Genomic DNA, 10,816 nt, shown 5'->3' on the forward strand with positions numbered 1-10,816 from the left:
CGCGATTAAAAAGTCATTTAAACAAGCGGTCGTCTAGACATTGAGTTTTAACAGAGCTGTGGGTCAAGGGTCACTTAGCCTACCTGGGTTAGCGCAGACGCAGGAAGGCACGGAGAGCTGAGCGACGCTGCTGTTAGTCTGAGACGTCCTTGTGGAAAACAGAAGGTTCTAAAAGACAAGAAGAAAATACACACAGTTACACACAAATTCACAACATCTACTGAGTATTTCAGACAGAGGAAAAACTTCTGGTCATCAGTCTGTGTTCAAGTTCTGATGACAAACCCTATTTTTAAAGTTCTGCAGTCTAAACATAACCAACCTTCTTGTTACAAGTGGCAATTAAATCCAATAGGTGGCAGTAATGCAACTCACAAGAAGCAGATCTACCTGAAAAGCGCAAAAAAAAAAGTTTGGCTAAGGTTGTTAGCAGGATTAGCTTGGGCTGTCTAGATGATTATTAACTAATAAAAGCTACAAACTCGAAGGATGCTAACAGGTAACGTGAGCGTGATAAACTAGCATGCTGCAAATATACACTAGGTTATAATTTAACTTTTATTTTACCTGGTAAATGTTCCAGTTCTCTAAATGGGAACAGCTCTCACATGTGTACTTAGCACCACCTACAGGTCGGTGTGGGGAGGCTACGTACTCGGCGCTAACAAACCGTGCATTCTTTGTTGTTTGGAGTCAGTTAAGTGACTAATGACTGTCTTCTGTTATGCTGAGTAGATGTGACCCACATTGTGGGTCTGAATCATTTTCAGACAGTTTGGTTTTTTTTTATTCACTAAATTGACACCGAGCACAGACTGCACTCGTCTGTCTCATTAATGGTTGTCATGGCGACGATGCGTGGCGTGACAGATGCGTTTGTGGCAGTGGAGATATGGCAAACCACAGGGGACAAACGTGGATTTGGAGGAAGTGCCGGCAGAAAGAGAGACGACAGAGGGGAAAACGACGACGGCGGAGGGAACGACGCGGCTGAAGCAGCGTGGACGAAGACGGCGTTTTCATTAAAGGAGATTACGAAATGCCAACAAAGTGGAACAGATGCTTCAGTCCACGTTATTCCACCTGATTACAGACGGAATTACAGAGAAATGATGTCATCATCACCACGGGCACAGACAGTAACACTATCTACCAAAAGGGGGCGCCGCAGAAACATTAGTAGAAACCAAAAGAACTGGGACAGTTAACTAACGTGGGCATCACACACATTTTTATGTATCGCTCTGGTGCCAGGTGTGTGTGTGTGTGTGTGTGTGTGTGTGGACAGGCAGCTGCAGTTGTGGCGTCCTGACAGGGTGTGAAATGATTGGCAGCGCCCGGTTAGGCTTTGTTGATAACACACAGGAGGGCAACTGCCACATATGAGCTGTGTCAAACTGTCTGCCTGTCAAACACACACAACTCTGCTGTCCTGTTTACACACACACACACGTACGCACACACTCAAACGCTGTGACAGCTCAGATTTTCTCTCTGACTTATATTTCTGTTCCACTCCCACACACTCCTGTCCTCTGTTTGCTGCCCCAAAAACTAGAAATGTCCGATATTATCGGCTCGATATTAGCATAATTAAGTAACATCTGTAGGAATCGTTATCGGCTTTTCATACGATAAAGAAAACCCGATAATAATGCCTGGGTTTCACCAAATCATGTGTGCCCTAAAAATAGTTTTGGGGGAAAACGGCTGTATATTAAAGTGAACGCCAGTAGATGGCAGCATTGCAGCTCAATTAATTAATCTTAACACTCATACAGATGTTTGTACTGATAAATAAATAAATATCAACAGGTGGCACCAGAGCGAAACACGAAAATGTGTGACTTGTGTCTCTCTGTCCTCTAGGGGGACAATGTTTCTATATAAATAAATACCCCCCCCCACCACCCCCCCAGGTCTGACATACCTTGTAGTGTCCGTCCTTGCACAAGTCCTTGTGGCTGTTGTTGTTGTTGCTGCTCTTGACCTTTGACCTCACTGATTTGGCCAAAGACCAGCTCTGCAGCGTAAGAAGAGACAAACAAGGTTCAGGTCAAAGAACGCAGCAGGTCAAGACAGTTACCTTTCCCGGCCTACAGGGGGAGACAACGACCTGCAGGCAGGATTATTACAGAGTCGGACTCACGTTCATCAGTCACTGCTGCTGAAATGATGAGACGTCAAACTGATCCAGGGAAATCACAGCCCCCACCTCGCACACACCTGCAGACACACAAACACACACACAGTCAGTGAAACGCAGCTCTTCACAATCAATAACCATTCATTCATATCTCTACCATCACAGAGCTTTATTAGCTCTTTATTAGCCTTTCACAGCCTCCTGTGTGTGACATATATACAGAAACAGAAACAGATATATATATATATATTTATATATATATATATATATACATACATATATATGTATATATATATACACATATATGTATATATATATGTATATATATATATACATACATATATATGTATATATATATACACATATATGTATATATATATGTATATATATATATACATACATATATGTATATATATATATACATACACATACATACATACATTTATATTTGATTAAATATTTGATTTAGCTTCATCTAATTTTTTTCCCTTTTTCTCAAACTGAAATAATATTTTAATTTAACTGGATTCAGTCCTAACAGACATAAGTTGGTCATGACCTGAGCTCAAAGAAATCCGACAGAATTCTGTGATTAAAAAAATGTAAAGAAACCGTTTTGTTTAATTTCTTTTTCAAATTATCTCTTGCGTTTTACCTTACCCTGGTATCACTATCAACACCTACAAATGTAAAAAGACAGGATGATGGGCTGTCCATGCCCCCCCCTCCCCCGACCCCCGACCCACACACACACACCCAGATGCTGCAACATTTGTCTTTTCAAAGAATTAAACCTTTCATCCAGATAAACAGGAAACGTCTCCAGTCACGTCGTGGCACCAGATGGCAGTATGTTCCATTAACATCTGGTTTTTACTCCCAGTAAAAACCCCTTTTTAATTAGCACCGCCCCACCTGGAATTAAAGGATGAAAAAGTATCAGTTGTGACACGTCCACACACAGAATTTAATTTTAATTTTCTCCGAGTAACATTTCCTTCTTATTGTTGTAGTGCTGTAAAAATAAGAAAATAAAAACAAAAACAGATGCTATGCTATGTTGAACTTTGACACTGCGGTAACTCATGAGTGACAACTTCATGAATAACATTACAGAGTCTGTGGTGTCTGTCCTGCTGCTGCACCGTCGCATGTAAATAACCAACAAACAACGGTGCGACCTTCGTCAGGTTATCACAGAGAAAACTGTTCAAAATCAAATGATGGAACGCTGACATTTTACCTCGTATTTCTGGAGACCGCCTCCTCAAGCGACGTCTTCCGTCCCCCCTCTCCTGACTCGTCCCTCTGCCATTTGCTCCGCTCTTCTTTGAAAGGTCAGTGAAACTCTGTTAAATTGAAAATATTCTGGATTTGTGTTCATCCGGGATTGAGGTGTTTTCATTTACTTTTCCTTAGAAAGTTTAATCCAAAGAGAGAATATGTTCCCTTTTTTTTATTTTTTATTTTAATGGATGTGTTCAGGTGAGCTGAGTTCAGGCCATGGCTCAGTTCCAAATCATCCTAAATCTACACAAGGCTCCAAGTGTGCTTAAGCAATCATGACCTGGCATAAGGTCTATGTACGTAATCAATTATTCCTTTGGAAAGTGCCAGAGAGTCAGGCCATCTGCTGAGGGGAGCAGTCCTGGCTGACTTATTGAGCCGTCCGCCGTCGGCCTCTTTAATAATGCTCTAAATATGTATTACTCTGCAGCACAGAGCAGCCGCAGTCATTCAATTTCAACTCACAGCTTTTCAAACGGACATTTAGGAACGCCGCTGCCGCTGCTGCCATTCCACGGCTAAGATTCTATAATTGGATTCCGACCTGATGAAACAATGGTTTCATTTGGACAGAGCTGTTCGTACAGTTTCTTCGTCTGGAGCCTCATTAATTCTCCTTTAAAATAGCAAAATATTTCCTGTTTCAAACGTTGTACACCATATACTTCCGTTTAGTATAGTTAAGAAAGGCGCCCACTAGAGGGCACTGCTGCGTTCAGAGATTATATTAAGAGCCTGACGTCAGTAACTCAGACAAAAATACACACGTTGATAATGTTCCTGATCACAAGGAGGTCCAACAGTCAACGTGACTTCAGGACCAGGTTACAGTCAGTGCTCTTGGGCGCCACCTACAGTCTATGATAGCAGACAATCAAGTTCAGTTAGTCCAAGTCCCGCCACTCTGCTCCGAGCCACTAGAACCTTCTCATCTCTTTACCAGAACACTTGCCCTTAATCATCTCATCATCGTCTCCTTGTCTCTCCTCCACTGGAGACAGATCGTCTGTTTATTTCAAGTACTACTTCAGTCTAAGCATCGTTTGATTTATTTTTTTATTATTATTATTTCTGAGCTGCTTCTGATTCTAATCCTCACTCCTGGCGGTTGGTTTTCAGAGTTCATGGTCAACTTATATAACTAATATTTTTTAGGACATTTGGATGAATATATGTATGTAATTATGGTAGTGACAGACAGGTTCGTTTTCTTAAGGTCAAAGGTCAACTTCAGCCTCTCCTCTTCGACACATTCAGATCTTACTTCAGTAAATATTGAACTGAACACATCTTCAAATGTCTTCAAAACTTATTACATTTACTAAGAGGAAAGAGAAACAAACCTGAACAACCGCACCCCCTGCTGTTGCTTTTCTTTTCCTTTGAGCTGTAGGTCTTTTCCAACTGGGATGGCAGAATAGCTCCACTAGGGGACGCGCCCTATCCCTGGCCACCAGACAAACAGGAAACAGTGACACAATTTCACATTTCGAATGATCTGTTGGATTTTTTTCACTTGTATCAACTTGATAATCATAATGTTGTATTTCTTTTAAACATATTTACTTTAACATATTAGACTGTTTCACTTTAATTTATATTTTAACTACAAAAGAAAATTACTGAAACGTGAAAGAAAGAAAAAAATCACGTTGAACTTTCATGCAGGTAAAAGGGGGAAAAATTGTTATGTGCTGCCATCTAGTGGGTACTTCAATCTCAATTCAAATATTCAAGTTTCACTGCTTGAAGTCAATCCCAAATGTCAACACGAGAGGGCGCGCTTCCAACAATTAGAATTCTCCCCTTGAAATATACAGTATATCAACTATAATACAAATAGAGTCTGTCTTAAAATATATATGTGAGAGATTTTGAGGATCTAAGATATTTGATTAACAAAATCTTTTTGGTAAAATTTGTTGATTTGAGTTTTGTAAAATACAAAACTGAGTGTAAAAAAATGCATTCAATTCGAACGGTGAACAGAAGATGTGACTAAGTGACTGCACACAGGAGATCGGGGTCACCTGGTCGTGTCTGATAGAAGGACAGCTGCAACGTACCTTATATTCAGAGCCTGACGTCAGTAACTCAGACAAAAATACACACGTTGATAATGTTCCTGATCACAAGGAGGTCCAACAGTCAACGTGACTTCAGGACCAGGTTACAGTCAGTGCTCTTGGGCGCCACCTACAGTCTATGATAGCAGACAATCAAGTTCAGTTAGTCCAAGTCCCGCCACTCTGCTCCGAGCCACTAGAACCTTCTCATCTCTTTACCAGAACACTTGCCCTTAATCATCTCATCATCGTCTCCTTGTGTCTCCTCCACTGGAGACAGATCGTCTGTTTATTTCAAGTACTACTTCAGTCTAAGCATCGTTTGATTTATTTTTTTATTATTATTATTTCTGAGCTGCTTCTGATTCTAATCCTCACTCCTGGCGGTTGGTTTTCAGAGTTCATGGTCAACTTATATAACTAATATTTTTTAGGACATTTGGATGAATATATGTATGTAATTATGGTAGTGACAGACAGGTTCGTTTTCTTGAGGTCAAAGGTCAACTTCAGCCTCTCCTCTTCGACACATTCAGATCTTACTTCAGTAAATATTGAACTGAACACATCTTCAAATGTCTTCAAAACTTATTACATTTACTAAGAGGAAAGAGAAACAAACCTGAACAACCGCACCCCCTGCTGTTGCTTTTCTTTTCCTTTGAGCTGTAGGTCTTTTCCAACTGGGATGGCAGAATAGCTCCACTAGGGGACGCGCCCTATCCCTGGCCACCAGACAAACAGGAAACAGTGACACAATTTCACATTTCGAATGATCTGTTGGATTTTTTTCACTTGTATCAACTTGATAATCATAATGTTGTATTTCTTTTAAACATATTTACTTTAACATATTAGACTGTTTCACTTTAATTTATATTTTAACTACAAAAGAAAATTACTGAAACGTGAAAGAAAGAAAAAAATCACGTTGAACTTTCATGCAGGTAAAAGGGGGAAAAATTGTTATGTGCTGCCATCTAGTGGGTACTTCAATCTCAATTCAAATATTCAAGTTTCACTGCTTGAAGTCAATCCCAAATGTCAACACGAGAGGGCGCGCTTCCAACAATTAGAATTCTCCCCTTGAAATATACAGTATATCAACTATAATACAAATAGAGTCTGTCTTAAAATATATATGTGAGAGATTTTGAGGATCTAAGATATTTGATTAACAAAATCTTTTTGGTAAAATTTGTTGATTTGAGTTTTGTAAAATACAAAACTGAGTCTAAAAAAATGCATTCAATTCGAACGGTGAACAGAAGATGTGACTAAGTGACTGCACACAGGAGATCGGGGTCACCTGGTCGTGTCTGATAGAAGGACAGCTGCAACGTACCTGCAGTAGGGGGCAGTAGTGGAGGCAGAGGTGAAGATTCTGGGATGTTCCGTCAGTCTCTCTCTCTCCAGGGATTCAACATCAGAACGTAGACACTGAGCTGAGGAGAGAGTGGATGAACGGGACAGGACAACAGAGGGATTACAACAGGAACAGGAGGAAGAAGAGAGACCAGAAGAAGATGATGATGAAGATGAGAAAATGTTAATTCACCAGTGGAGGAGGAGGAGGATAAGATGGTGGCCGGTGATGATCAACCTCTGGAGAGAGAGCTGCTGAGAGACAAACATCACGGGCCACTCTCCACATCCAGTTTTTTTTCAAAACGTTCCATTTAAACCACAGCTTGAACCACGTTCTTTGACATTGATAAATCTAATAAATCAAATTATTTCAACCAAGAATCCATGTGTACTCTGAACTCATTAATTCTTCAACAACAAAAAAGAAAACAACGACATCTGCTTGAGAAACGTTGGACCGGGTCATGTATTCCAGAAAAAACAAAAACAAACAAAAAAACAAACGGTTCATAAATGCATTTGAGACCATTCCTAATTCATTCCTGTTTAGAAACAGACATTATTCCCACTCTCTATGAAGAATAAGTAGCAGTTACAGTTCTTCTAAAATAATTTTGAAAAAATATATATAAGATTCTTCTTTTTTTTTATCTACAGTCACGTGATGCCGTTATACTGAGACGATACATTCCAAATGTGAGCTACAGCACTTGACACACACACAGGTGTAGAAATGAACAGTGTCGGCTAAGAACGAGGAAGTAAAACAGTCTTTAAGACAGAAATGTCACATTTAAAACAGCCAATAGAGATACTGCTGTAAAACAAAAACAAAAACGCAAAGTCTATGAATCTATAACTTCAAATTTAAGAGTAAAAGTTTTCCTTCGAATAAAGAAATAGGCATCAGGATGTGAGACACGTGACATGAACCATTCTGACAGTGTTCAATACATTCATCTCCATAAGGCAGGATCATAACTACAGCATATTCATACTGGCAGTCAGTGTGGATAAAGGGATCACATGATCAAACGGTCATAATTAATTAAACGGCTCTAACGTGTGGCAGTAACTTCTTAAATCAACGCCGGTAAAAAAAAAAAAAAACCCAGATCATTAAAAGCAGCGATTTACAACATCCAAGACAAGAATTTTTAAAAGTAAATATCTATATATATAAAAACTGGTGTCAAATCCAGCTGATTCTGTGAAAGCTGGACTGGAAGTTTCTTCAGTGGTTCTCAATCTTTCTAGATTAAACGTACAGATTTGGGGGTCGGAGGCGAAGGGAGGACAAAAAAAAAGAAAAAAAAATCAAGAACAATTTGTTAAAAAAAAACAAAACATAAGTTGTAAAAACGTGTGGTCAACTCGTCTCATCCATTAGTGTTGATGATCAGAGTGTTTCACCTCCGACACTTTAACAGGCATGAGCAAACTACGGCCCAGATGCAGCCCGTTTGGCCTTTCAACCCGGCCCAACGACCTTGTATTAAAAATTATATCATTAATTTACGTTATCATTATACTTCTGCATTTTCTCTGCAACGCCCACATTTCCTCAATAGATGGCGTAGAAAAGGCTACAAGCATCCCAGCCTTTATGCATGACTTTGACATATCATTTATCTTAGTTCGTATCTCTGCTTCTGACCCGCCACCTCCGACAAATTTTAGGACCCACTGGGGCCCGCGAGCCAAAACGCTTGCCCATGCCTGGTTTACAATCACATGAAGAATGTCCAGTGTTTCTGTCTGTGTGTGTGTGTGTGTGTGAACATGTATAAATCCAGTGAATTCAAGGACCAGCAATTAAAACAAAAACAAAACAATAATACAGCAGTGGTTGTGCTGAGGAGGGCGCAGCACTGAAGAAACACCACTGTGAGACGCTGTTGATCTCTAGTTTAACTGATAAAACACTGAGGACTAAAGGGACAGTTCATAGAGTTTCACTGAACCTATCACATCACCAGGGTTTAAATAACTTCCAAAAAAATCTGAGCTAAATGTCAATAAAAATCTACTCGATATTCCATTGGCTAATCTGTGAGAGATCTGGCTCTGCGTGGGTGATGTTCAAATCCTGGTGCTCGTCCTGCCACCCTCTGAGGCCGGAGGTTGTCGGTTCACTTGTCCTCCAGCTGTTGTGGTGAGTCAGAGGTTGAGAACCCAAAGGCTTGTTGTTCCTCAGAGCTCAGTGGTCAGAAGACCTCGGGTTCTGCCTCCGTCCTCCGGGGCTGGTGGCCGAGTCACGGTGCTGTGGGCAGAGGAGGTACTTCAGGGCAAAAATATTTAAAATATATAAACAGATAATTCCGAGGGCGTGGCCTCTGTACGAAATAGAGGATGCATTTCCTATCTTGACCTGTAGAGGTCATCATTCTGAATCCAAACACTGGCATTTTGCTTTGAATAAAACCACAAAAAATGTTTACCTTGTGGCCACGTTGTTCTGCGTGTGAGCCAGTGGGGGAAGGGGAGGGGTCACAGAGACGCCCCCTTCAGGGACACCAGAGGCGAGCTTAGGGTGCGGGTCGAGATCCAGCATGCCGTTACCGAAGACGCCGGGAGGCTGCATGGGGGAGGATGAAGGTAAGTGATTGCAGTGAAATAACATTATAAAATGGATATAAATGAATCATGTTGTGGTTTTTTGACAAGGATTTAGAGGCGAACAGAAAGACTTACAGCAGTGGTTGGAATGATCCAGCGAGGTGTGATCAGAGGTTTGGGCTGCTGCACCGGAGGGAGCTAAAAAAAAAAAATAAATCAGGTTATCGTCTGCATAACATTACACGTAGAGTTGATGCATTAAAACTCCAGACAGAAAAGTCGGCAAATTTAACTGCAACCACTAACTCTAACAACTTAACTAAATTAAACTCCCGACATATGTAATATGAAATTTTTATTTTGTTTTAGAAAAAAAAAACCATTTTTTTTAGAAACTTTTTTTTTAGAATTTTTCTTTTTTTTAAGAAAAATCTTTTTTTTAGAACTTTTTTTGTTGTTGTTTGTTTTAGAAAAAAACAATTTTGGAAAATTTTAAGAAAAAGTGACGTCTAAGTGACGTCCAAGCAACCTCCAAGTGAAGTTCAAGTGACCACAGTGAAGTTCAAGTGACGTCCAAGCAACCTCCAATTCTTTTTAGAACAAAAATTCTTGAAAATTTTTTAAAAAAATAAAAGACTGGGTCAGAAGTCACAGGGCCCCTCTGACCCTGACTGAGGTTCCCTGGGTCAGAAGTCACAGGGACCCTCTGACCCTGACTCAGGTTCCCTGGGTCAGAAGTCACAGGGACCCTCTGACCCTGACTGAGGTTCCCTGGGTCAGAAGTCACAGGGACCCTCTGACCCTGACTGAGGGTCCTTGGGTCAGAGTTCACAGGGATCCAGTCTGACCCAGTCCTTGTCAAACAGCAATAATGAGGATCTGAGGAGTGTCCTCACTGTCCTGACAATGAGGTGACCACAGATGTGAGCCCTGATGAACTGGACATGGAGTCTTTTTTTTCAAGAATTTTTTTTTATGAAAAAATTTTTTCAAGAAATTTTTTTTTTAATTTTTTTTTTGAGAAATTTTTTTTTATAAAAAAATTTTTTCAAAAAAAAATTTTTTTCAAGAAATTTTTTTATAAAATTTTTTTTTCAAGAAATTTTTATAAAGAAATTTTTTCAAGAAATGTTTTCAAAAAAACTTTTTTTTTTTATTTCTTGAAAATTCTTTTTAGCCCTGATGAACTGGAAACACTGAAAAAAATGTTTTATAAAAAAAATTTCTTGAAAAAAATTTTTTTTGAAAAAAATTTCTATAAAAAGAATTTCTCAAAAAAATTTTTTTTCGAAAAAAATTTTTTATAAAAAAAATTTCTCAAAAAAAAAAAAATTTATAAAAAAATTTCTTGAAAAAAAAATTTTATAAAAAAAATTTCTTGAAAAAAAAA

At 39.4% G+C, this 10,816-nt stretch overlaps 1 protein-coding gene and 1 long non-coding RNA gene across 3 annotated transcripts in view; both read right to left on the bottom strand.

Moving 5' to 3' along the window:
- LOC103392455 (uncharacterized) overlaps positions 1–5,385 on the bottom strand; it is a 7,733-nt gene extending 2,348 nt beyond the window's left edge. The window contains exons 1-6 of the long non-coding RNA XR_003052155.1: positions 4,777–5,385; positions 3,390–3,495; positions 2,941–3,061; positions 2,150–2,226; positions 1,931–2,023; positions 84–168 (exon numbers count right to left, since the gene is read on the bottom strand). This is a non-coding gene — a long non-coding RNA (uncharacterized LOC103392455). The remainder of the gene's footprint in view (positions 1–83; positions 169–1,930; positions 2,024–2,149; positions 2,227–2,940; positions 3,062–3,389; positions 3,496–4,776) is intronic.
- A 1,924-nt stretch (positions 5,386–7,309) lies between these two features.
- epb41l5 (erythrocyte membrane protein band 4.1 like 5) overlaps positions 7,310–10,816 on the bottom strand; it is a 25,499-nt gene continuing 21,992 nt past the window's right edge. For both annotated transcript variants that reach the window (XM_025063673.1, XM_017040108.2), the window contains exons 24-26: positions 9,562–9,624; positions 9,309–9,445; positions 7,310–9,130 (exon numbers count right to left, since the gene is read on the bottom strand). In XM_025063673.1, coding sequence (XP_024919441.1) covers positions 9,061–9,130; positions 9,309–9,445; positions 9,562–9,624 — 270 coding nt within the window. In that variant the 3' untranslated portion in view covers positions 7,310–9,060. The remainder of the gene's footprint in view (positions 9,131–9,308; positions 9,446–9,561; positions 9,625–10,816) is intronic.

Source organism: Cynoglossus semilaevis, chromosome 16, assembly GCF_000523025.1.
Source record: "Cynoglossus semilaevis isolate Cse_v1.0 chromosome 16, Cse_v1.0, whole genome shotgun sequence".
NCBI lineage: Eukaryota > Metazoa > Chordata > Actinopteri > Pleuronectiformes > Cynoglossidae > Cynoglossus > Cynoglossus semilaevis.